At 37.0% G+C, this 27,469-nt stretch overlaps 1 protein-coding gene across 1 annotated transcript in view; it reads right to left on the bottom strand.

The window, feature by feature from the left end:
* RYR2 (ryanodine receptor 2) overlaps positions 1 to 27,469 on the bottom strand; it is a 786,704-nt gene that overhangs the window by 418,205 nt on the left and 341,030 nt on the right. Inside the window, exon 9 of the mRNA XM_054561059.1 lies at positions 4,314 to 4,388. Within this exon, the coding sequence (XP_054417034.1) occupies positions 4,314 to 4,388 (75 nt within the window). The remainder of the gene's footprint in view (positions 1 to 4,313; positions 4,389 to 27,469) is intronic.

Genomic DNA, 27,469 nt, shown 5'->3' on the forward strand with positions numbered 1-27,469 from the left:
AATGAAATTAAAGTTTGTTACCAAAATAATAGCACATTAAAGTATTTCTATTTTGGAAATAAACAAGCTTTTAAAAATCCTCCTCATAAAATTAAGTGTATTGTTTGCAAATACTACGGAAACCACAATTATCATTATTATTATTATTACTATTATTTTTATTTTGAGATGGAGTCTCACTCTGTCACCCAGGCTGGCGTACAGTGGTGCGATCTTGGCTCACTGTAAACTTTGCCTCCTGGGTTCAAGCGATTCTCTAGCCCCAGCCTCCCGAGTAGCCAGGACTATAGATGCCCGCCACCACGCCCGGCTAACTTTTGTATTTTCAGTAGAGACGGGGTTTCATCATGTTAGCCAGGATGGTCTCGATCTCCTGACCTTGTGATCTGCCCGCCTCAGCCTCACAAAGTGTTGGGACTACAGGCGTGAGCCACCCTGTGCCCGGTCACAATTATGTTTAATATTTGTTTCCATTATTTGAAAAACAATGAAATATTTGGAAATATGTTTAATATTTGTTTCCATTATTTGGAAAAACAATGAAATATTTGGAAATAATGAATCACTTCCGAATAACAATTCATCTTAAACATCATAGAACACACCTTCATTTTCAAAACAGCTCAAAATTTTGACCAGATATATACTACTTACTAGCGTATCTGGAAGATGTTCTGGGCTAAGTTGTATTCAATAGAACTCATATGTACCAGTGCTCCTTTGAAGTCTCTAAGAGGATTCTGGTAGAAATGGAATGAATGTGGCCAGTTTTTGGCAAAACCACTGCAAAGTCTAAGCACATTTGCTTTCATTTCCAGCCACTCAAACCAGCCTGGTCTCACATGCCCAGACCCCCACCTCCTCCCAAATGAGAGGGCAAGGCCAACAGTATCAAGAGGCAAGAAAATCATATGTAGTAAAAACTAAAATTGGCAATAGTAATGGAGTTTTATAAAGCAATTTCCTATGGTAATATCAAACAACTGTGCCCTACGTATTATCGATATTTACTCAAAATTACCTCAAAGGGAATTGGGGAATAGTGAGTACTTCTTTATGATATGTCACTCTTTAATTTTGTTTATTTGTAACATTAAAAATAGAACTTGAACTCTATGTAATTCGTAGTTTTTATTTCAATGAGTATTCCTATTACAGGAACTAACATATATCTCACTTACAATATCCCTATAATTTTGCCTTGGAGTAAAATATAGAAGAGCATTTTCTATTCAATTTAACTCCCTACGTTAAAACCATTTATTAAAAAGGCCATGATACTGAAAAACTTTGGACAATAGTTTCATGTGTAAGAGTGTGCAGTATAAAATACATAATGAATGGGCCACATCAACTACAACAAATAAATAGTTTAGGATCTCATTGGAGAAAAGAGAAGACCAAGTATCCCAAATATTGAATATAAACATTGGCATTAGGCAATATAGTTCTATCATAAACAAAAGCAGGATCTTCACTACAAATTGCTAAATATAATACAAAATTAGTAATTATGTGGCCATTGCATATAAGACATGTAAACTTCCTAGAACGAAAGGGATTTAATTAAAAAAAATAAAAGCTCCTAAACTGAATGTAGCTTAATTTACACATCTACAATAAAGCCAAAGTAGTTTAAAGAGTCAGTATAATCTGAAAAACTTCTTAAAATAATGATATTCCATACATATGAATCTCTTACTTTCCTACTGCTAGACAGGAAGGTGAAATTTAATCAAGGGTCAGAGAGAAGAGTAAAACATCTCTCTTTAAGCTGCTAAACGGTTGAAAAACTATCTGCTCTGCCTTCTCTGTGGTGTTCCCCTCGGTGTCATCTGGACTATGAGAAGCAATTAGCATTCCCTTTCCCCAGGGGCTGACCATAAGATCATCTCCTTTCTATATATTGATCATCTGTAATCAAAGTGAAAATAAACTCCAAACTTCTATTTCAAAATACAAACATAAGCAACAGTAGAGAGACAGGATCAAGACTACTTAATGCAGAAGTTTGCAGAATAATCTAGATTTATGTAGTCACAGCTCATCAATAATATCGATAACAATAAAAACAAAGTCCTATCAGGTTTTCAGAAGCTTTTGTGCTATTTTTTTAACCAAAAATAAGATAGATTTAGGGTCTCTCTCTACAAAAAAGATAAATATTTCTTTAAGCACTCAATCATGAAGTACAGGTGTGTCTCTAAATTTTGAAAACACATATTCAATCTGTTTTATAAGGGTAATACAACCTCTCGAAACTGCACTTATAGTGACAATTTAATTACATATATAATTAATAATTATTTATACAATTAATTTGTATAAACACTTCTTTAATCTTTCACTTTTATAATACACAAAGTAAAAAATATGAGTAATACTTAAAATCCCTTTCCTTAAATTATCTGAATAATTACAAAATATATAAAAGCTATGAGTTTTCCTTTGTTTGCCTTAGAAGTCTGTCTCTTCTTTTTCTATCTCATTATGATATGCATTTCTAATAAAAATTTTCTTTTAAGTTTGGTAGTTACCAAAAGTTTTAATATTTAGGTAGATTTGATCAACTGTGCATTTATATCAAAGAAATTTAATATTATCAATTAGTTATTAATGACAATATAGAAGAGCTTTTTAAAGTTACAGACTAACATAAGAAATATAAGAAATTAATTTATATAAATATTTTTGTTGCACAAGAGTAGGATGTAGTGAAAAGGAAAAACTGAATAATACACATTTTTATTGTTAAAGAAGACCATTTTCAATAAACAAAGGTATTAGACCACAGTATTACTTACAGTCCATTGGATACTTTGAAAAGGGTGATGTAACCATTTTATTTTAAAGTATCACTATTTAAAATACACTAGAAGTTATATTCTGTGCATCTAAACTGATAATGAAAGGTTTCTATGTCAACCTCACAATGTTCAAGAATGTACAAAGTTTTTCAAAATTATTGCATGGGACACAGGAGCAGAAACGACTGAAGGCCTTTAAACTATTCTCATCACTATTAGACAGGCAATAATCTCAAAATAAAATGTCTATAAAGATAGTTATACTAGGCCGGGCGTGGTGGCTCACGCCTGTAATCCCAGCACTTTGTGAGGTTGCAGCTGGTGGATTATGAGGTCAGGAGATTGAGACCATCCTGGCTAACATGGTGAAACCCCTTCTCTACTAAAAATACAAAAAATTAGCCGGGCGTGGTGGCGAGTGCCTGTACCCAGCTACTCGGGAGGCTGAGGCAGGAGAATGGTGTGAACCCGGGAGGCAGAGCTTGCAGTGAACCGAGATCGCGCCACTGCACTCCAACCTGGGCGACAGAGCAAAACTCCATCTCAAAATAAATAAATAAATAAATAAATAAATAAATAAATAAATAAATTTAAGATAGTTATACTAGAGTAAGATAGCCCTCATTCCCACTCATAGACTGTTAAACTAAATCAGTAATGTCTTTAAAGCCCAATACAAATCAATTATCATCCTAAATCAATAAAGTCTTTAAAGCCCAATATACTAGGAAACAAATACATTGAAAACTTACTGATTTTAGGCAAAGGACTAAAGCTTCCAATTATTTAAAAAAAAATCTGACATTTTAATTCTACTTAAAATAGTTCAAAATGACATCTTTATCATCATATTGTATTCATTTACAGGAACTAAAAGGAAATATTCAGAGAGTTAAGTCATCAGAAAAAAAACTTTGTACATTTATGTTTCATAAATATTAATATATAAAAACTCTCATTACTATAATGAATACACAGTGACTTTTATTGCAATGCAGATTTGTACTCAACTATCAAGTGATTTTTAAGTAAATATGGTGACTTTCAGTAATGACTCTGTCCTACGCTCATGTTCAAGTTTCCTGTTTTAAATGTACTTTTAGAAGGTTAAATCCACAGTCTGTCAGATCTGAGATGTGCGACAGGCTTGCAAAGAACTTGTCTTGTCTCCATATCTTACATCACTCTGTCCTAGTAGCCATTTCTGCCAAGAGATGCATGGTATGGGATGAGATGATGTTAAAAAAACAAATGAGGCTAAAGACAAAAGCAGACTTCAAAATTATTGCTTATTTCTCAGGTTTGCCAGTTGGTGAACTGAGGCTAAGGAATGATAAAGGTAGGTGGAAGGAAACAGACAAAAGAGAGACTCTTCACCACTTTCTCGGTGTTTCCTTTGTTCGCTTGCTTGCTGTAGTTTTCAGCATCACAGGCTGACACAGAAGCACAACAGTGAGCTATTTGGTACGCTTGGTGCATTAGGCTTTGTTTAGAAGTTCTACTTACGCAACTCTTAGCGTCTCTAGTCTCCAAAGGGAACGTGCATGAACAGACACAGCGCCACCTTCATAATGAACAGTTCTGTTTCAACAAACAAACAAAAGCCCAAATGTGAGTTAAACATGTTTCATTCTTTGGACTCTAATTTTTTGAAGCTAATTAGGAGAGAAAAGCAAATGGCCTGTGAGTAAACAGTTAAAGTTATACTTTTTTGGCAGGAGACAGTATAGCTGGAAATAAAAATAACCAAAATAACAGTAACAGTGATCAACCTAAGTTTTCCCTGAACAAACAATGATTTAAACATATTCTCTCTTGCCATTTTCTCCCTCTCATCTCATTCATTTTTTTCTCTCTCTCTCTCTCTCTGTTTCTTCCCATCCCTCCCTCCCAGTGAACAGATTTCACCTTACTCATCTAACTTAGGTCCATGAAAGTACTCTGTGATAAGTTTAGGTATAGTTTAACATATCATTATTTCAACATATGTATATAAATATTTGCACTTCCAAATTCTGTTTTAGATTATTTAAACATTTTACAGAAATGTAAGAGCACAATTCTTAATATTTTAACATAGCAATCTGCAATTTATATCAAAATATGAATATCCAAAAAGTCACAAAAAAGGAACTTCTTTGGATGCATATCACATGCACCCAAATTCCAAAACCCTCATAATAATGTGTTAATATGCCATACATAATGCTAAGTAACTGCTATAAGTATCCAAATTCATGACTGCACCAACGCCTTGAGATTTGATTGGAAACCAAAGCTGATGCACATGCCCTCTTTCTTTCCTGAGTGTTAACTATCTTCCTCTCCATAGGGTCTGTCTCATGTAAACACATGAAAGCCTATCCTGCCTCACGCACAGCAGTAATACCATGTCTACTCCTGTCAGTTTCCAGTGGGCTCCAATCTTGCTTCCAGACCCATTTCTCCACTGAAACAGACTTTGCTAAAGCCATCAAGTGACCTTCACGTTACCAAATCCAATAGACTTACTTTCTTTTTAACACTGTGGAAACTCCTATTGTCTTGAAAGTTTTTCTAACATCATTGTCACCTGCCTTTCCTCCCACCTGTTTAGATAATCCTTCTCATTCTGTCTTTATTGTGGAACGTCTCAAACATACATAAAGAGAATATTGAAATAAATCCCCATACACCTAGCACATGATATCAACAATGATCAACATAGGGACAACCGTGTTTTACTGATAACCTCTACTTATCCCTCCGCATGCAACTCTAAAAATAATTATTTGATATTATGAAATATCTAGTCTGTGTTTGAACTTCCCAAATTGCCTCACAGATGTTTTTAATTTTCCCCTGTTGCTTTTTCAAATCCAGTTCCAAAAAAATACACTTATCAGTTAGGGGTTTTAAGTTTCTTTTATTCTAGAACAGTCCCCATCCCTCTCTTGTCTTCCCTTCTTGCCATTTATTTGATGATAATCAGTCTGTACCATATGTCCTGGAGGACTTTCTACATTCTAGATTTGGCCAACAGCCTTCCCATGGTGTTTTTTAACACATACCTCTAAATTGGTAGTGAGATCTAGAAATCTAGAAGCTTGTCCAAGTTTGAATTTTTGGCAAGAACATTTCACAAATTGGTGTTTGTACTTCCCATTATAACACAACAGGGGTACATAATCTTCTATTTCTTTAGATAAAATTTGATCAGTTCGTTCGGGATCACCCTAATCCATCCATTAGGACCTAACCGTTTCAGGTAGTAGGTTGGTGCAAAAGTTATTGCGGTTTTTGCCATCAATAACCAGTGTCCACAGCAGTGATTTTCAACTTTCACTGCATAAAGTACTCACATGGATAGTTTTTAGAAATCCTTATGTGTACTCCCACCAATGTCATTAAACAGATCTGGAGTCAGGACTTTGAAAAACTCTCTCGCTGGTTGTAATGGGAAGCCAAGCCTTGGAAAGCACAGTCTAAGTAAGTCACTCCACAGCAGCACTGTTGATGTTTGGGGCTGGGTGATTCTCTGTTGGGCTGTCCTGTGTGTTGCAGGATGTTTACAACCCAGCCCTCTACCAACTAAATGCCACCACTAGCCTCCCACCAGCTGTGACAACCGAAAGAGGTCTCCAACATTGTCAGATGTCCCTTTGGGGACAAAATCACTCTCAGTGTAGAGCCACTGACATAGGTAAGTGGCTCTCAAGTCTTCAGTGAGGTAGAATCCTCTTCCTTTGAGGGCTTGTTAAGACCCAGATTGCTTATCTCACTCAACATACGTCCTCTAGGCTCAACCGTGTTGCTATGAATGACAGAATGTCATATAAAAATTACAAGTAGATTGGAGAGATAAGTTCTACTATTTGATAGCACTATAGCATGACTGTGGTTAACAATTTATCATGTATTTTCAAATAGCTAGAAGAGAGGATTTTGAATGTTCCCAACATAAAGAAATTATAAATGTTTGAGTTGATATACATGCCAATGGCTGATTTGATCATTCTACACTGTATGTATTGAAATATCATATTGTACCCCATAAATATGTACAATTATGTGGCAATGAAAAATAATTTTGTGCCATATATCATATTGTACCCCATAATATGTACAATTATGTGCTAATTAAAATAATTTTTTAAAAAGAGATTGCTGGCCCCATACCCAGAGTTTCTGAGTGACCACGTCTTAGGGTGAGGCCCAAGAATCTGCATTTCCAACAAATTCCCAGGTGATATTGACGGTACATATTTTGAGAACTACTTGACTAGACCCATTATTTCATTTTGGCAATGGTACTTAACCTTGGTTGTATACTAGAATCACCTGGAAAGCTTTAAAAAGTCCAATGCACATATAACACTCAGACTGATTAAATAAGACTGAATGACGAAATATAGACATCGTGCACATCTGTGTGTGTATACACACATATATAAATAGATACACACACACATAGACACAGCTTTTTAAATACATTTGACCTTTCATAAGGGTCTTTTACTTGACCACAAAGAAAATGTTATCAGATTTTTTTAAAGACTTTTACTCACCATATTTTCTGATCATAAACAAAAAAATTAGAAACAAATACTGAAAAGACAAGAAATTGACAACTTGGAAAATGAAGAAACTTCTAAATAATTCATGGATCAAAGAGGGAAACAAAATTATACAATATCTAGAATATAATGAAGAGAAAAGCATTTCTTAACAAATCTATGATTCACAGGTAAACTTTGAACACTTTTAATCTGTAATCCTTTAATTATTAAATAAAACATGTAAATAAAGAATTGCCTGAAGACATAAAATAGAGAACAAAATAAGCCAACAGAAAATAGAGGAAGAAACTCAATGATATGCTGTTAAATAAGATGCAAGAGTGTAAATTATGTACATTTTCTGTGCAAAATCTATCATATATGTATATACATGAACATATATCTCTATGAGCATGGGGAAAGTTGTCAAATAATGAACATCAAACTATTAGTATTAATTACATTAGAGGAACAATTAGATAAAGTATAGAGAAATTAAGCTCAAAACATTTTTAAAAGGTCTCTAAGATACAAATAGCATGAATAATATCTTTGTAAAATTATATGGATTTATACAATAAAGTGAAGAATTATCATGCAAATAGTTTACTTTGATAACTTTACCTTTTGAATTTAACAATGATCTTTTATAAAAATCTAATGGTATTTTTATTAAAATTTTAAATGACAAATATAAAGTCAAAAGGAAAGTTGAATGCTCCTTCCTACCTGAAATATTTTTAGCTTTATCTTGAAGGTTCTTGTGCCCTGAATTTTTCCTCTTTATATTTTTTTAAAAGTTTCATTGGCAGGTATAGAGAATCTGATGACTTCTTTTCATTATTTATTGCCAGGAGGGGAATCTTTGCTATTATATAGTTCTCCACATAAATTACATGGCATGTGCAGAACATCAATGGTTGTCTAATCAAGTCTTCATGGGCTGTTTCAGACTGAAAATTGGCACCACAATATCAAGATCTTAAATAAATAGGAATTTCAGTCCTTCATAAAGGACTTTGAGGACATTCAAACTTATTTAGAAATCAGCCCACCTAGAGGAATACACTTGCTCCATTAAGGGATTGTCCCTTTTCCCTGCAATGCATTTCAAGTATCAAATCAGAGTCTAGAAGGACAATGGTTCTAAAGACCAACAAGTTTACCAAATGGTATTACCAACTTTGAACTCGTGCAAATAAACGATTATACTCAGAGCAAATGCCCTTTCCAGCTGGATGACTGAAAAGGAAGAAAGATTCTCTAAGAAATTACACAGACAGATAGCAACAGCACCTTTTGAGCTAATCATCACAAGGGATTTTAATGCAAATGGCAGGAAGGATGCCAGAATTCAGGAAGGTCGATGGATATGAAAAAAAGAGCTCATGCAGCTCTTTGTTAACTGGAGACTATTTTTGCAATGTACTAAAACAGTGTTACAGCTACTGAGAAAAAGAGTATGTGCTAAAAGAACTGGACATTGTTATTATTTTGAACAGAATTTTGTTTAAAAATTTTAATCTCATAAACCAGACAAAGTCAAAGTCACTGTAATTTCACTGAATAGGAATGTTAAAAATATGCACATATAATAACCAGCAGTATGAGCCTGTTCAACAGTACTTTGAAAAATTCCAGACTTAAGGCTGTAAGTTATGCCTACATAACACATTATCCCACAATATAATACATTTCATTTAGGAGCTCATATTTCAGGCTGATCGCATAAAACTGCCTGAAGAGGCCCTTTAAGGTTATTCTAAGTACAAATTCTTCCCATTAAACCATCAATTCCACTGCTCATAACTATTATAATATTGTCCACTGATATAAAATTAGTTATTTTTGTATTTTTGGCTATAAAACACAATTTGAGTCTTATCTCAGTTGTCAAGCCACTTGTTTCTTGGTAAAAAGCAGGCACTTTGACAGCTAGGATAGCTCATCTTTAGAATCTGAGGCCCAGAAAAGACTAGCATTAGCATATTAATAAAAGCACAAATCCTTATGAGTTATTCATAGCTTGACAGTTGGGCATATATTTACAATAAAATTTTATAGGGCACACAATTCTAATTAGTGGACTTTAGTACAGAATCATAAGATACATTATTAATGAAAGATTGCACATTGTAAGCGACACCTTCAACCTGCAAGGAAACCACTTCCTTTCATTGTGAGTGCTGCCACAGGGCTCTGTCAACCAATGACATCACAGTTACTCTCTTGCTTGTTCTGCAGGGCAACTAAAAGTTGATGACTCACTTTCACATTTGATTGTTATTAACTTTCTTCAGATGTCACTTCTTTGTGTGAACTTGTGCAAGCTGTTGACCTCTCTGCCTCATTTTCTTCATGTGTAAAATGGGAATAATTTTTACTGGGTTACTGTGAAGAATGAATGAGTAATATAACCCACGTAGACCACTTGGAAAAGTCCTTGCACAACAAATGTCAGCTCTGAGGATGCAGATGGTGATGGTGATGATCATGACCACGATTATGGTCATAATTTATATTCAATCCTTCCATATAGGGAGTTAAGATTCAATAATATTTTGCCTGAATTGAATGGACTGTTGCTAAGTCAATCATATTATATACTTGTTGATATTCAAAGTCCCTAAATTATGAAATCGCTCGGGACAACGTAACTAAGAAAGGAACCCTACCTATTAATAGCTTCATCATAAATCAGTCACTTCAGTGCTAGCCTCCTCCTGCAATTCAATGGCAGGATCTCAGCATTCTTTTTCTAAAAAATAACAAACATATTATTTTATACTGTTTCTATGGGTCAGGAATACAGTGTATCTTAACCAGGTGCTTCTTGCTTGGTGTCTGCCTTGGAGTCTCTTGTGAGGTTGCAGTCAAGTTGTTATCTAGGGCTGTAGTCACTGGAGGTGACCTCTAGCTACCACCGTTCTACTCTTTCCTTCCATGAATTTGAATTCCACACGTAAGTAAAATCATGCAGTATTTGTCTTTCTGTGCCTGGCTTATTTCACTTAGCATAATGTCTTCCAGGTTCATCCATGTTGCTGCAAATGACAGGATTGCCTTCTTTTTTAAGGTTGTATAATATTCTATTGTGTATGCATTGCAATACACTTGTAAAATGACATTATAAAAAATTAAAGCTCTGAAAAGAATGCATACATTATATATATTAAAAGAATACTTCTTTTCCTACCTTCTCTCTTATTTAAATCCTCTTCTGAAGTCACCTGCTTTGTCACCCTTCCTGTAGCTCCAGCACAGGGATCCACTGTCTTGAGAACTGTTGGACTTGACACCCACCACTATGACTTTCATTGCCACCATGAAAGGGTGGTTTAAAACAGGAGCAGACCTACCTTTTCTGTAAAGGGCCAGTTCGCAAATATTTTTGGTTTTGCGAGCCATATGGTCTCTGTCTCATTATTTAATTCTGTTATTATCATACAAAAGCAAACATAGACAATATGTTTTTAAAAATAGGATGGCTGTGTAACAATAAAATTTTATTTACAAAAAAAGGCAGTGGGCTGGATTTGACCTACTGCCTTGATTGGTTGACCCTAGATCTAGAATATTCTACCCATATTATTGGTCATTTTAATCTCAGAGAAAGCTAGCTGGATAAAATCCAGGGTCTGGGGTCTTTCATAAATTGAAAGAAATGTCTTACCTTATCTATCTTGAATAACATTTCTAAATCTAGAATTCATATCTACATTGTGACAGATCTTTTTTGCCCTTAAGAGAAATATAGACAAATTCACAGTGCTTCAGAGCACTTGGTTTATCCAAAAAAGCCACATGAAAGAACAGTTGGGGCATTTTTCAATCTACTTTTGTTTCTTCAACATAAGAAAGCCCTGACAAGGTTAGTGCAGTAATGCTGAATAGCTTACATAGTCTATTATTACTACAGTATCACGGACACTTTGAGAGGGGCTCTAAGTGAACTTTATTTTTCTCTTTTTTACATTTACCATGACTTTAGAGCAATGGGGAAATGACACAGAACTATTCAGAGTCCTATTTTCTGAATACATAACATTCTGGTTTCATTTTTTGTCAAGAAAGAGGGTAGAGTGTATAACAAATACTGAACACCAGAAGAGGTAAATAACAATAAAACACAATTCAATCAGTCACATCAAATTTTGATCATGAATCCATTACATATGTTAAAAATAGAGAACAGTTTACCAGGCTCTGAAGATTTCCTTGCCAATTCATATTATAATTACATGTTTCTGTAGAATATAATAGGGACAAAGAAGAAGCCACATCAATGTATTTTAGTTACTGCAATGCAGGGAAGTAATACAATACTACTTCATTTATCCAAACTCAACTTTCAATGAATATACCACAGAATTTCTGTGATATACCACAGAATTCAATTCTCCCTTCAAAAATCAGTAGTTATTTCATAATCTAAACAAAATATATTATAAATGTCATAACAGGTATTTTGAGAAATCACTATTTTTTATTTCAAAAGGAATGTGCTGTTTGAATACAAGTATGATAGCAAAAATGAATATTTTCTCCTTTTGTATACATAAGGTAATTAAGATATCACTGAACCATAGTATAATCCATCATATCAACATGCTAAAGAAAAAAATCATTGATCATATCAATAGATGAAGAAAAAGTATTTGACAAAATCCAGTGTCTACTAATAATACAAATTCTCAGCCAATGAGGAATAGAAGGGAACTTCCTCAAGTTGATAAACAACATCTACAAAAAATACCTACAGCCAGCACCATACTCAATCATAAGAAACTTGTTGCTTCTACATCAGGACCAAATCAAGAATGTTCTCTTCACCACTACTACTCAAGACTGTATCAGAAGTTCTAGATAATGCAATAACATAAGAAAAGGAAATTAAATGTATACAGACTGAGAAGGAAGAAATAAAACTTTTTTTCATAGATGGCATGATTATTTATCCCAATCTCAAAGAATCAAGAATAATAGCAAAAATCTCCTGAAACTAATAGACAATTATAGGAAAGTTTCAGGACACTAATACACAAAAATCAATTTCTTCTATACCAGCAATGAACAACACATATTTAAAGTAAAAATATTATTTATATTAATACCAAAGAATTAAATGCTGAAATACAAATCTAACAAAATATGTATAAAATCTAAATAAGGACAACTACAAAATTCTGATTTAAAAAGTCAAACAAAATCTAAATAAATTGAGAGCTATTCCATGTTCATGGATAGGAAGACTCAATATTTTCAAGATATCAGTCCTTCCCAATTTGATCTATAGTTTCAAAGAAATCACAATCAAAATCCCAGCAAGTTATTTTGTAGATATTAACAAACTGATTCTAAAGTTTATATGAGAAGTGAAAGACACAGAAGAGTCAACACAATATTGAAGGAGAAGAACGAAGTTGGGAGACTGACACTACCTGATTTCAAGACTTACTATAAAGCTACAGTATTCAACACAGTGTGCTGTTGGTGAAAGAATAGACAAACAGGTCAGTGGAACAGAATAGAGAGCCTAGAAATAGACCCACACAAATATAGCACATTGATCTCTAACAAAGAATCAGTAAGTCAATGGACATTCTCCCCAAATAGTACTGAAAAGACTGGATATCCATATATATATATATATATATATATATATATACACACATGTATATATAAAGAATCTAGACACAGACCACACCCTTCATAAAAATTAACTCAAAATGGATCACAGACCTAATACAATGGAGAAAATATAGTCTTTTCAACAAACGGTGCTAGAACAACTTTATACACATGTGTAGAAAAACTAATCTAGAACACACCTGACACCTTCCACTAAATTTAGCTCAAAATGAACCATAGGCCTAAATGTAACACAGAGAACTATAAAACTGCTAGAAAATACCATAAGAGAAAATCTAGATGTTCTTGCATTTGAAAATGATGTTTTAGATATCAAGAGCACAATTCATGAAATAAAAAATTGGTAAGTTGGGCTTCATTAAAATTAAAAACCTCTGATCTGCAAGAAAACACTATTAAGAGAATAAAAAGACAAGCCAGAGACTGAAAGACAATATTTGCAAACGCACATCTGGGAAAGGACTGGCATCTGAAATATGTAAAGAACTCTCAAAATTCAACAACAATTTGGCCAGGTGCAGTGGCTCACGTCTGTAATCCCAGCACTTTGGGAGGCCGAGGCGGGCAGATCACAAGGTCAGGAGATCAAGACCATCCTGGCTAACACGGTGAAACCCCGTCTCTACTAAAAATACAAAAAATTAGCCGGGCATTGTGGCGGGTGCCTGTAGTCACAGCTACTCTGGAGGCTGAGGCAGGAGAATGGCGTGAACCCAGGAGGTGGAGCTTGCAGTAAGCCGAGATCATGCCACTGCACTCCAACCTGAGCAACAGAGTCAGACTTCGTCTCAATTAAAAAAAAAAAAAATTCAACCACAATTTAAAAATCACCAAAAGATCTAAGACATCTCATCAAAGATATACAGATGACAAATAAGCATATAAAAAGATGCTCAATGTCATATGTCAACTTTTGCAACTTGAGGTATGTTATTCATATGTTACAATGGCCAAAACCTGGAATACTGTAACATTAAATGCTGGTGAGGATTCCCATTCATTGCTGGTGAGAATACAAAATGATACAGCCACTTTGGAAGACAGTTTTGCAGTTTCTTAAAAAGCTGAACATACTCTTACCATAGGATTCACCAATTGTGCTTCTTGATATTTACCCAAATAAATTAGGTCTATACAAAACTTGCATGTAAATATTAATAGTAGCTTTCAATTACCACAACTTGGAAGCAACCAAAATGTCTGCCAAAATGTGAAAAAACCGTAACACATCCATTGGAATGTTTTTCAGTGATGTAAAGAAATCAGCTATCAAGTCATGAAAAGATATAGAGGAGCCATATATGCAGATTGCTAAGTGAAAGAAGCCAGTTTGGAATCATAACTATATGATTCCAACTATTTAACATTCTGAGTAAAGCAGAACTATGGAGACAGTAAAATTAATATTTTTTCAGGAGTTCAGGGGAGGGAAGAAGGAATAAATGGGGAACAGGAAATTTTGAGAGCAGTGAAATTATTGTGTGTGATACTGCAATTGTGGATACATGTTATTAGTCAAAGTCTATAGAATGTACAACACTGAGTAAGCCTAATTTAGAGAATTAAGAATAATGTGTCAATATTACTTTATCATTTATAACAAGAGTACCATACTAATACAAGATGTTAATAACAAGAAAACTTGTGAGGGAGAATTCTCTGTGCTTTCTACTCAATTTTCCTGTAAACCTAAAAGTGTATAATAAAGTCTATTAATTTTTAAAAACTCATGAGGTATTCCAGCTCAACAAATATTAATATAGTAATAAAAATATATTAGGAATATATTACAGGGAAAAAAGGAGGTAGTTTTTAGGGCATTTTTTCTCCAGAATATACAAAATAACACCAGGCTATCTCAAATAAACTTTGATTATTCTCTTTAAAAGAGAAGGATGGAGAGCTACAAATGTGTATGTGTAAATGTTGCAAAAGTAAATAATATGAAGAACTATTATCTTTCTATTCTTTCATAAAAACTACAGTATATAGAAATATAATTGTATTTAGCCAAAAATAAACACTAATTGTTTACCCTTCATATTCTAGACACATAGGTATACATTTTAGGAAAAAGAAATATAAAAAACCAAAGGTCCTGTATCCGCGAATGTACAGTTTAACATGGTAAGAAAGACACGAACAACAAAAACTAGCCTAGGTAGTAGTATGGGGAAACTACATATAAAGAGATAGGGGAGGGGAGGGGAGGGGAGGAAAGGGGAGGGGAGGGGAGGGAAGGGGAGGGGAGGGGAGGGGAGGGGAGGGAAGGGGAGGGGATGAAACGACATAAATTGTCAAGAAGAGCTCTGCAAAGTTTTCATGAGGGAGATATTTGGGTTCACTCCTGGAGCTGAGTAAGAATTCAGCATGCAAAGAAAAGAATGAGGATATGAGGAATGAGAGCGTGGCAGTGAGAGTAGAAAGGCTGCAGAATCTTGAAGTAGAATGCTGCCATGTTCAAAGTGCAAGAATACCTCAGTGGTTGATGGTGGGATGAAGAGATAAAGTTAAGAAAGTTTTTTCACCTACTTTTCTGAATGGTGGTCACAAATCCACAAGGATAAAAAGGAGTTAAAGGATAAAAAGGAGTTAAAGATAAGGACTTTGGATATTAATCTGAAAGCAACAGCATAACAGAACCCTCAAATCACAGTAAACAGGAAGGGGCACCCTTAAAATTGACATCAGCAAGAGAAACAAGTCTAATAGAGAAAAAATTTAGCAATAAAATCAATAGGACTTAAAGTCCTTCTTTCTCTTGTTTCACAAAAGGTAAAAGAAAAGTCAAGGCAAAGTTTTGAGCACAGTTGACTGGTATACATAACCAAGTTATGGACTGTAAGAAGGAAAACATCTCTGATGGAATTAAACTAAGGTTGACATATTTGAATTATTGTCTCAAGTGAAATTCACACAGACATATGCAGTAAGAACTTGAATATTTAGGATAGAAGCTCAGGAGAACGAGTCTGTGGATTAGACTTGACAGTAATTCACAAAATTCACAGTTGAGGCTATAAGAAAGAAAAGAATGAAAACATTTTGTTTCAAGGGCATTCTATTTGTGGATATATTTGAGGGGAGAACTGCATTTGACATAGTTGATCACCCCACTGCCCTTGGCAATCTTATGCTTTTACTCCAGGATACCACTCTTTCCAGGTTTTCCTCCTACATCACTGGTGGTTACATCCTTTGCTAGATGCTCCTTATCTCTCCAATTTAGGGTCAGTCCTTTACTATATGTGCTCATTCCCAAGGTGATGTCATATAGAATTTTTTGGCAGTCTATTCCTGTGTAATCAATTACCCCTGACTTCATGGCTGAGAAACACCAACATTTCTTATTCTAACATTCCGTAGGTTGGAAGTCTAGGCATGATGTAGCTGGGTTCCCTGCTCAGGGTCTCATAGGCTGAAATCAAAGTGTTGTTTGGGGCTGGGTTCTCACCTGGATCTCAGGCCCTTACAGGAGCTCACCGGTGGTCCCCAGAATTCAGTGCCTTACAGTTGAATGACTGAAGGCCTTATTTCATTGCACTCTGACAGCTGCGGAAGGCTCTCAGCAACTTTGCAATACAGTCCTTTAAAGAGCCCCTCTTAAAACACAGCAGCTCACTTCATCAATCATGGCCAAAGAATCTCACACACTTTGAAGCTAAGACTTCAGGACTACCCTGGAAAAATCTCCCTTTCCATTAACTTAAAGTCAACTGAGTAGGGGCCATACTTACGTTTGCAACATTCTTTTAGCTTTGTCAAATAATGTAATCTAGTCGTGGGAGTGAAGTACATCATATACCCAGTCCCACCACACAAAAAGGGAGGAATTATATACAGGATGTGTACAGCTGGGGTGAGAATCTCAAGGCCACATCAGAATCTGGTTTTCTTAATATTTGTCCTACTCCAGGTTTCTTATGCTCATTTCCTGCTTTCTTGTGGATTAAGTATTACTATTATATTTTTATGGTTTCTCCTTTAATTTTACATTCTTTCACTATGTTTGCAGTGATTACAGATTACAATATGTATTCTTGGCTTATTATAACATGATCTAATTAGTAACTTTACCACTTTCCAGACCATGCAAGAACCACCATTTAGTTCAAGTTACTTTCCCCTTGACTCATGCGCCAGTGTTGTAATGAGTTGTTCTCTATAATTTTTTGTTTTGAGACAGGGTCTCCCTCTGTCACCGCAGCTGGAGTGCAGTGGCAGTGTTGCAATCACAGCTCACTACAGCCTCAACCTCCTAGGCTCCAGCAATCCTCCCACCTCAGCCTCCCAATTACGTAGAACTACAGGTGCATGCCACCAGGCCTGGCTAATTTTTGTATTTTTTGTAGAGATGGGGTTTCGCCATGTTTCCCAGGCTGGTCTTGAACTCCTGAACTGGAGCAATCCACCCACCTGAGCCTCCCAAACTGCTGGGTTTACAGATGTGGGCCACCACAAACAGCCTGTTCTCTATAGTTTTAAAATCCAAGATGTTGTTGCTGTTTTTATAATCATCATTATCATTATTTTATTTACTCAGTATCCTCTGATTTAACTCTCATATTTATCTTGCTGTTGCTTTTTTTCCATTTCTGTATCTCCAAAGTTACATATGAGATAGTTTTCTTCTACTCAAAGAAAACTCTTTTTGGTATTTCCTTAATGTGAGCCTGGTGTTAATGAATTCCCTCAACTTTGTCTAAAAGTATCACCAGGTCTGGGTGCAGTAGCTCATGCCTGCAATCCCAGCACTTTGGGAGGCCAAGGAGGAGGGATTGGTTAAGATCAGAAGTTCAAGACCACCCTGGGCAACATAGTGGGATACTGTCTCTACAAAAAATTTAAACATTAGCCAGGCATGGTGGCACACGCATATAGTCCCTGCTACTCAGGAGGCCAAGGTGGGAGAATCAAGGATTGCTTGAGGCCAGGAGGTTGAGGCTGCAGTGAACCATGATCACACCACTGCATTCTAGCCAGAGCAAGGCCCTGTCCCAAAGTAAATTAAATAAAGTATCACTGTGCTACTGGATATAAAATTTTAGGTTGCCAGATATTTCCTTTAAGCACTTTTAAGCTTACATCCCATGTCTCCAATTGTTTCTGAGTTGAAATCAACTGTAAATCTTACTCTTGCCCCTTTAAAGGTACTATATCTTTTTGCTTTCTGTTTTTAAGAGTTTCATTTTGTGTTTATTTTTCAGCAGTTTTCCTCTGATGTGCATACCTGTGATCTGATTTGTCTTATTCAGGGGTCATAGTTTTTCTTGAATCAGTAGCTTAATACAGTCAGTCAATTTTGGAGAACTTTCTAGCAATTGTATTAAATACTGCCTTCACTCCATGCACCTGTGAGTTCTCTTTGTCTCTCTCCATCCACCTTTCCTCTTTCCTTTGCTACTGCCTCTTTCCCACCCTTGTCCTTTCATTTTGGGACTCCAATTACATGCATGTAGGATAGACCATCTATACTATCATTTACCATCTTTTTTGTTCTTTTCTATATTTCCCAATCTTTTTTGGGGGGAAGAAGGGGAGAAGGGTGGAGACAGAGTCTTGCTCTGTTGGGCAGGCTGGAGTACAGTGGTGCAATCATGGCTCACTGCAGCCTCGATATCCTGGCCTCAAACCATCCCCTTGCTTCAGCCTCCTGAGTCTCGAGGACTACAGGCATGCACCACCACATCTGGCTTTTCAATTTTTTTGTAGGGATGAAATCTCACTATGTTGTCCAGGCTGGTATCAAACTCCTGAGTTCAAGGGATCCTCCCAAAGTGCTGGGATGACAGGTGTGTGACACCATGCCCAGCCTGTTTCCCAATCTTTTGACTGTCAGTGTTTTAGTCTGAATAGTCTTCTGATCTGATTTCCAGTTCACCAATTCTCTTTTCAGCTAGTTCTAAGCTGATATTAAATCTATCCATTGTTTCTAAGTTTTTTTTTTTTTTAGTTTTAGAACGTCTGTATGATCATTTTTTATAGTTTCCAGTTGTCTACTAAATTTTTCCATCTTTTAATTCTTAGAACATAATAATCATATATATATTTTTTTTTCTTTTTTTTTTTAAGAGACAGGGTATTTTTCTCTGCCACCCAGACTGGAGTGCAGTGACACAATCATATCTCACTGCAGCCTTGAATTCCTGGGCTGAAGCTCTCCTCCATACTTGCTATACCCAGCTCTCCACTTGCCATACCCAGCTAATTAAAACACTTTTTTTTGTTTGTTTTTGTAGAGACAAGGCCTCTTTATGTTGCCCAGGCAGGTCTTGAATTCCCAGGCCCAAGCAATCTTCTTGCCTTGGCTTCCGAAAGTGTTGGGATTATAGAAATGAGCCACTGTACCCCACCAGATAATCGTAAATATTTTTAATTAAACTCCATCATCTGTATGTCTAATATCTATGTGCCTTTTTCAGCACTATGTATATGCTCTTGATCTTCAGTTAAGTCCTATCATCTTCTGTGCCCGTGTTTGATAATAAGGAAGTAGGCCGATCTTTGTCCTTCATTCCTGGAAGATAGTACACCCTTGGAATTTTCCAAATGAATAGAAGTGGCTTTGTTATTCATGAGCCCGTTACATCACATCTCAGTTTATGCTAATGACGTGGTTCATGGTGGGCCCCTAAACAGCTTCAAGATGGGAGCTGGCCATGCTGGAAAGATAAACCACATGATTAAAGGAGTAGAGATTTGATCCAGCACAACATCTAGGGATAGGAAGGATGCTAGAAATTGAATTCCATCATGTAGCCTATGATTGAATGCATCATTCTTACATAATAAAACTGCACTCAAACATTCTGGGCACTGAAGCTCAAGGAAGCATCCTGGATAGTGAACACATTTATGTGCTAAGAGGGTAAAATATCCTAATTCCATAGGGAACGAGAAGCTCTGCATTCAGGACCCTCCCAGACCTCATCCTATGGATCTCTTCATTTAGCTGGTCTGGTGTGTATCCTTTATAGTAAAACTGCAAGCATAAGTATAACATCTGTGTTCTGTGAGTCATTCTAGTGAGTTATTGAATCTAAAGGGATTATGGGAACCCCTAAATTTATAGCCAGTTGGTCAGAACTGCAAGTGGTCTGGGGATCCCATTTGTGATTGGTGTCTGAGATAGGGGCAGTTTTGGAGAAAACTGAGCCCATAACTTGTGCAGTCTGTGCTAACTCCAGGTGGTTAGTGTCAGAAATATACTGCAGTACACTAGTTGGTGCTGAAACAAAACAGCCTGTTTAATTTTGCTTATCAGACATTGTATATATAAAATTACAGAGGCAATTTGAGTTTTATATGTAATTTTCTCCCTAAATGTTTACTTTTACTTCTTGCAGAATTGACAGACTAGGGCCATAGTAATCCCATATCATGTTAATCCAAATGGCAATTAATATTATTTGATGCTGAGTTTCAATACTTGTAAGGTCTGGTCTATTTCTGGATCACAATTATTTTAGGAGTACAGTTCTTTGAGATCCCTCCAAACACGCCTCTTCTTTAGGGAGATCTGTACTACAATTTTTGATCCATTTCCATCCTATGATTCTTCTAATAGTTGTGCTTCACTTCTACGCCCTTCAGACATTGCAACCGCCTAGAGAGAAGAGGCTGCTCCGCACACTAAATTCATTTCCCTGATCTCCTTCCTTTTTGGGACTAGGACCCCATACCACATCTTCACTGCTTTGTTTGTTCTCCACTTTCAGGGGGAAGGAGGAAAAGGAAAACTACCTTTATTAGTTTTTATCAGTGGGAGTGGGGAGTTTGGTGTGAAATAATGTCAACAATTTTTATAAATAATTTCTACTATTATGAATATAACATTTAAAAATTATCTTTAAAATATAACTATTTCCAACTTTGAGTCTCCCTCCCATCAAGATAGTGAGGAAATCAAGCCCTAATCATTCTTGGTAAAGCAGTGCCTTAATATCAGATATTAGGCGGGACCAATTTGCTTGCTACATCTCCTATACTCAGGGTCTCTCTTTACATGCCCCCTTCCAGTCTGAGGGCCACTGCTTTTTATCTACCTGGGAGACACAGGACATTGTGTTAAAGTAAAAATCTCCACAGTCATTCCCTTCTGAGCTCCTGCCACCTCCTTAGAGGCCAGGATGCAATGCGGAGGAGAAGGCTGTCGGGAGCTGAGTGCTGGGTATCCCGACAGGGGACCCCAGAAATCTTTGCTCTTTGCCCAGTCTCTATGAATGCCTTAAAAAACTGAGATCACTCTGGTCACATGCAGTTGTAACAAATAATAAAAATCCCTTGAACATTTTGTCTAGTTTCCTCTATAGTAATAGTTTGACAACTACGGTTTTTCAACAAAGATTTTGATTTTGATACAATCTCCCAAACTTACTAGATTTTTCCAATTTTACTTGTATTCATCTGTGTGTGTGTGTGTGTGTAAGTTCTAAACCATTTTATCATTTGTGTAAGATCCTGGTGTAAGATACAATAAATCTTTCTGAGTTTCTCTTCAAAGGGTTTAGCCTGTTAACTTCTTTATCCTTTGTTCTCAAACTCAACTTTTTTGTTCTTCCTTGCCCCCAGTTACCGTAAACACCCTACCCTCTTCCCATCAGCTCTAATCAATAACTCACATCTGTTCGCTTGGTTACCTATACCCATCGTTCCCCCGAAACTGCACGTCTCACACACTCCACCTCTGTACCTCACCTCCCCTCCCCCGCTATATTTAGGAAAATATGTACAAATAGCCAGTGAGGTCAGCTCAGATTGTGCGGTCCAACCCTAGCCCATGGGGGAGTGACACAGAGATAGGGGCTGCATTAGGGATAAAACCCCCCTGGTCTCCTTTGTTCTGTGTGCACTTGTGAACTTGATTGATGTGAGTGACACACTTCTGCAGAAGTAAATTGCCTTGCCGAGAGCATTAAACTTTTTCCTGAGTGCTGGTTTTACTTCATGGCACTGAGCATTTATTCCTGGAATATTTTATGTCCAACACTGGGTTCACCATCACAGGTAAGATCCTACACCACAAAGTTCCCTCAAATTGCCCTTTTATAACTACATTCACCTCCCTCTCATTTCCCTCTCCTGTTTAGCTAACCTCCGATGGCCTATAATCTGTCCTCCATTCCTAAAATTTTATCATTTAAAAATGTTATAAAAATGGAATCACACAGTATGCAACCTTTGGGGATTGACATTTTCCATTCAGCATAATTGCCTGGAGATTCATCCAGGTTGCTGTGTGTTTATTTTTTATTTTATTTTATTTTATTTTTGAGACAGAGTCTCTGTTGCCCAGGCTAGAGTGAAGTGGCATTATCTCAGATCACTGCAACCTCCACCTCTTGGGTTCAAGTGATTCTACTGCCTCAGGTCCTGAGTAGCTAGAATTACAGGCATGTGCCACCATGCCCAGCTACTTTTTTGTATTTTTAATAGAGACAGGGTTTTACCATGTTGGCTGGGCTGGTCTTGAACTCCTGACCTCAAGTGATTCACCCACTTTGGCCTCCCAAAATGCTGGGATTACAGGTGTGAACCACCATGTACAGCCAGGTGGTTGTGCATTTCAATAGACCATTCCATTTCACTGCTGAGTAGTATCCCACGCTATGGACATACCACAGCTGATTCCATGTTTTGATTATTACAAATAAAGTTGCTCTACACCAAGTATTTGTATACAAGTTTTTGTGTGAACACAGTTTTTATTTCTTTAGAATAAATGCCCAGGAGTACTATTGCTAAGCCACACGGTCATGCCTGTTCAGTTTCTTAAGAAACTGCCAAAATGTTTTCCAGAGTAGCTGTACTATTTTACAAGCAATATATGAGTTATCCAGTTTCTCTGCATTCTCACCAGCATGTGGCTGTCAATATTTTTGTTTGAGTCATTCTGATAAGCATATAGTGGTATCTCATTGTGGTCTTAATTTGCATTTCCATAATGGGTCATAATGCTGAACATATTTCTATGTGCTTATTTGCAATCTGTGTGTCGTCTTTAACCAATAGGTGTCATGGTTTTTGCCTGTTTTCTAATTGGATTGTTTGTATTTTACTGTTGAGTTTTGAGGATTCTTTATATATTTTAGATACTAGTCCTTTATCAGATACATGGTTTGCAAATCTTCTCTCTCAGTCTGCAGCTTGTCTTTTTACCCTCTCCACGTGGATTTTTACAGAGCAAAACACACTTTCTCATGTCGATGAGATTCAACTGTAAAATAAAAAAAAAATACTAAGACCCTAACTGACTGAGCAGGTCCTCTCTTGGCTGAGAGGACCCCAGAGAAACCTGAAAAAGTAAATTCTGGCCATGATGAGACAAAAGGTTAGACACATTTCATTATCTCCCTTCCTTTTGGAGTCTAGACACAATGACTGGCTGGCATTCATGTTAAAATAGAGCTTAGAAGACTGACAGAACAGACTCTTCATGACAATAAGATACCAAATTACAGACTGGGTGCAGTGGCTCACACCTGTAATCCTAGCACTTTGGGAAGCTGAGGCAGGTGGATCACGAGGTCAGGAGATCGAGACCATCCTGGCTAACATGGTGAAACTCCGTCTCTACTAAAAATACAAAAAATTAGCCGGGTGTGGTGGCAGGCGCCTGTCGTCCCAGCTACTCGGGAGGCTGAGGCAGGAGAATGGCATGAACCCGGGAGGCAGAGCTTGCAGTGAGCCGAGATGGCGCCATGCACTCCAGCCTGGGTGACGAAGTGAGACTCCGTCTCAAAAAAAAAAAAAAAAAAAAAAGATACCAAATTATAAACAGGATGTAAGGCCAGGCCATACAAGTGTTAAGTCCCCTACCCCTACAGGTCACTCAGACCCAGGGTACTGGTTAACAGATTTCCTTAAACATTACTTTCTGCTGACTCCAAATTTTTAGGCAAAGCATTGCTCCTTTAACAAACTGCAGATTAAAGAATCTTTGAACCCACTTATGACCTGTAAGCTGCCACTTTAAGATATCCCACCTTTTTAGGCAAGGCCGATTGTATATCACCTCCACGTATTCACTTATGACTTGGCCTGTAACTTCTACTTCCCTAGAATGTATAAAACATAGTTGTGACATAACGGCCTCGGGACTACTTACTCAAGGCTTCTTGAGTTTGTGTTTTTCCCTGGGCTTCAGTCACTCATATCAGCTTAGAATCAACCTCTGTAAAATATTTTATAGAGTTTTGTTTTCTCTGTTAACACAATTTATCATTTTTTTCTTTTCTTTCTTTCTTTTTTTTTGAAACGGAGTCTCGCTCTATCAGGCAGGCCGGAGTGCAGTGGCATGATCTCCGCTCACTGCAATCTCCACCTCCTGGGTTCAAGCGATTCTCCTGTCTCAGCCACTCAAGCAGCTGGCTAATTTGTGTATTTTTTAGTAGAGACAGGGTTTTGCCATGTTGGCCAGGCTGGTCTTGAACTCCTGACCTCAAGTGATCCACCTGTCTCAGTCTCTCAAAGTGATGGGATTACAGGTGTGAGCCACTGCGTCCAGCCTAATTGTCTCTTTCATAGACATGCTTTTGGTGTCAAGTTTAAGAATTCTATGATCCCAAAGATTTTTTTCTATCTGCTTTTTTTTTCCCCTAAAACTTTTATGTTTGTTTTCCTAAAAGTCTGTGTTTCATATTTAAGTCTATGATCTATTTGGAATTAGATTTGATATAAAATGTGAGGTTTAGGCCCAGGTTCTCTTTTGTGTATGTTTGGAAGTCCAGTTGATCCATGTGAATGTTTTTTAAGTCTGGGGAAAACGTCTCCTTTTTCTGTCTGAAGCCATCCCTCTTTCCCTTCTGTCCAAGACATTAAGCATAACAATTGCCTTAGATTTAGTCTTTGGGGACTGAAAGTCAGGAAGAGAGATGCCTTGCAGAAAACTTGAGCTTTCTGCCAAGTCTCAAACCTCCCCTTAGGCAAAGAAACACAGGGACTGCTGGCTGCTTAAATGGGAAGAAAGAATAGAGAAAATAGTGGGAGAAAACATAATTTAACATCACAAAAATTGTGCATGTTGGCAAGAATGCAAATTCTCTATGGAAGAATCTGTAGCATATATTAGATTCTCAAAGATATCCACAACCCCAAAAATGCTTTTGTTTTAAATCACTGTCATCAAGGTTCAGATTCCTATTCTATTGGTCCAGAGACTGTTCCCGTATGTAGAGTTACTCACTTGAAATCAAGGTATTTTCAATATAGACGACTTAGCCAAGCATATTGGAGTCATTCATAGTCCTCAGAATGTTTTCTACTCACTCAGGTTATTATGCTGATTTATTAAGATGGCTTTCTTTCCCCGCCCCTAATTGCTGGCAGATAACAATCCTTCAGGAATTGTCAAAATTATATAAATGGGGGACCTCACAACCAAGGGTGATTCTCTATACAGCCATCCTTAACCAAACTTACATTAAAGTGCAAGAATTATTTTTTCTCCGTTTCTTTCTTTCACAAATACAAAACAATAGCATTTGTATGCAGATTCCCATATATACCTCACTATGCAAAAGGTATGCAAGAAATGAATGGCACAGCCCTGCCTGAAAACTGAATGGAAGAGATGAATATGCAGACCAACACGGGTGATCAGTGGCCCTATGGGATGGGGGAAGTGAAAGTGTGGGGAAGTTAAAGATAGTCCTGGCTGGGCGCGGTGGCTCACGCCTGTAATCCCAGCACCTTGGGACGCCGAGGCAGGAGGATCACGAGGTCAGGAGATCGAGACCATCCTGGCTAAGACGGTGAAACCCCATCTCTACTAAAAATACAAAAAATAAGCTGGGTGTGGTGGTGGGCACCTGTAGTCCCAGCTACGTGGGAGGCTGAGGCAGGAGAATGGCGTGAACCCGGGAGGCGGAGCTTGCAGTGAGCAGAGATCGTCCCACTGCACTCCGGCCTGGGGAACAAAGCGAGACTCCGTCTCAAACAAACAAACAAAAGACAGTCCTACTAGCGGACGTGTCCTCAATCAAGTTAAGTTTGGTTGTGTTCATGTATGACTAGACCCTTGTATTTAAAATGCATGTAGGAATCGTCTGAAAAATAGTTACTGTCACCCACAATTACTCACCTGCAATTCCCATTTAGAGTTGATATTGAATAGCAGGTTCAAAGTAATTAGTGAAAAGCAAAGCTTTTTTGTTAACTTTTTATAGGCCGAGAAAAATATCCTTCAAAATAAAAGGTCAACGAAGACTTGGCTGACCTTTCTCACATGGTTGAATGGTAAAATATGTTTTTTACCATCTAAGTTTTATAAAAATTATAAATGGCTTCTCCTAGATTAACATTCACTTCATCTTGAATATAGAATTGTTGAGATCTTAAAAGATGGTGATATGGTTTGGATTTCTGTCCCCACCCAAATCTCACATTGAATTATAATCCCCAATGTTGGAGGAGGGGACTGATAGGAGGTGACTGGATCATGGGGGCAGATTTTCCCCTTGCTATCCTTGTGATAGTGAGTTCTCGCGAGATCTGGTTGTTAAAACTGTGTAGCACTTCCCCTTCGCTCTCTTCCTCCTACTCCAGCCATGTAAGACATGCCTCCTTCCCATTCGCCTTCTGCCATAATTATAAGTTTCCTGAGGCCTCCCCAGCCTATAGAGCCTGCAGGACTGTGAGCCAGTTAAAACTCTTGTCTTTATAAATTACCCAGTTTCAGGTATTTCTTTATAGCAGTGTGAGAACAGACTAATACAGATGGTGAGTTCCAGAAAGATAGTGGCAGGGCCTCAGACATGTTTTCATACCCAGCACATACCAAAAATGTCTGGGCTATACAAGTCCCTCAATAAATATTAAAAGAATTGAGTTGAGGTGATTGAAAAGCAGATCCAGTCTTAAAAGGTTATTACAGAGTGAAATTACAAGTGTTTCAGTTGACACATTTTCATAGGAGAATTTCTGCTGCTGGTACCTTTGGGAGCATGTGGCTGAGCAGCTGAGCCGCAGGCAGGTGCTAAAGCAGCTGTCAGGAGTCTCTTCCTAGTAACAAATCAAGAAGTACTTGCCTAACCAGCATCTCAAGAAGCATTACTTATTTATTCAGGGGCTGAGTTTGCCACAATAGCTCTATTCAAGTTGCTGCACAAGGGAAAATAGGTATGTTTTGAGATGACACCTCTGCATAAAATGTAAATGAATCAGCACAGATCTGAAACAACAATAACTTAACTTTGAATCACCATTGAACGAATCATGTAGGTAGGACTAGAGCAGAAAAACAACAAAATACATGTTGTTACCATTACTTTGCAGAACACAATACAACCATAAAGGCATCTGGAAATTTAAAAAAGAAGATGCTTCTCTTTCTTTTTTTCTTCTGAAAGATATTGCTTACATATAGATTAAGTTAATAAACCCAGTGTAGACAAGTCATGTTCTTAAATTTTAATTGAGAAAATCATCGAGAAATTTTTTTGTATAATGTTGATTTTAATCTATTGTCTGTTT

The sequence above is a fragment of the Pongo abelii genome, chromosome 1, assembly GCF_028885655.2.
Source record: "Pongo abelii isolate AG06213 chromosome 1, NHGRI_mPonAbe1-v2.0_pri, whole genome shotgun sequence".
Classification (NCBI taxonomy): Eukaryota; Metazoa; Chordata; class Mammalia; order Primates; family Hominidae; genus Pongo; species Pongo abelii.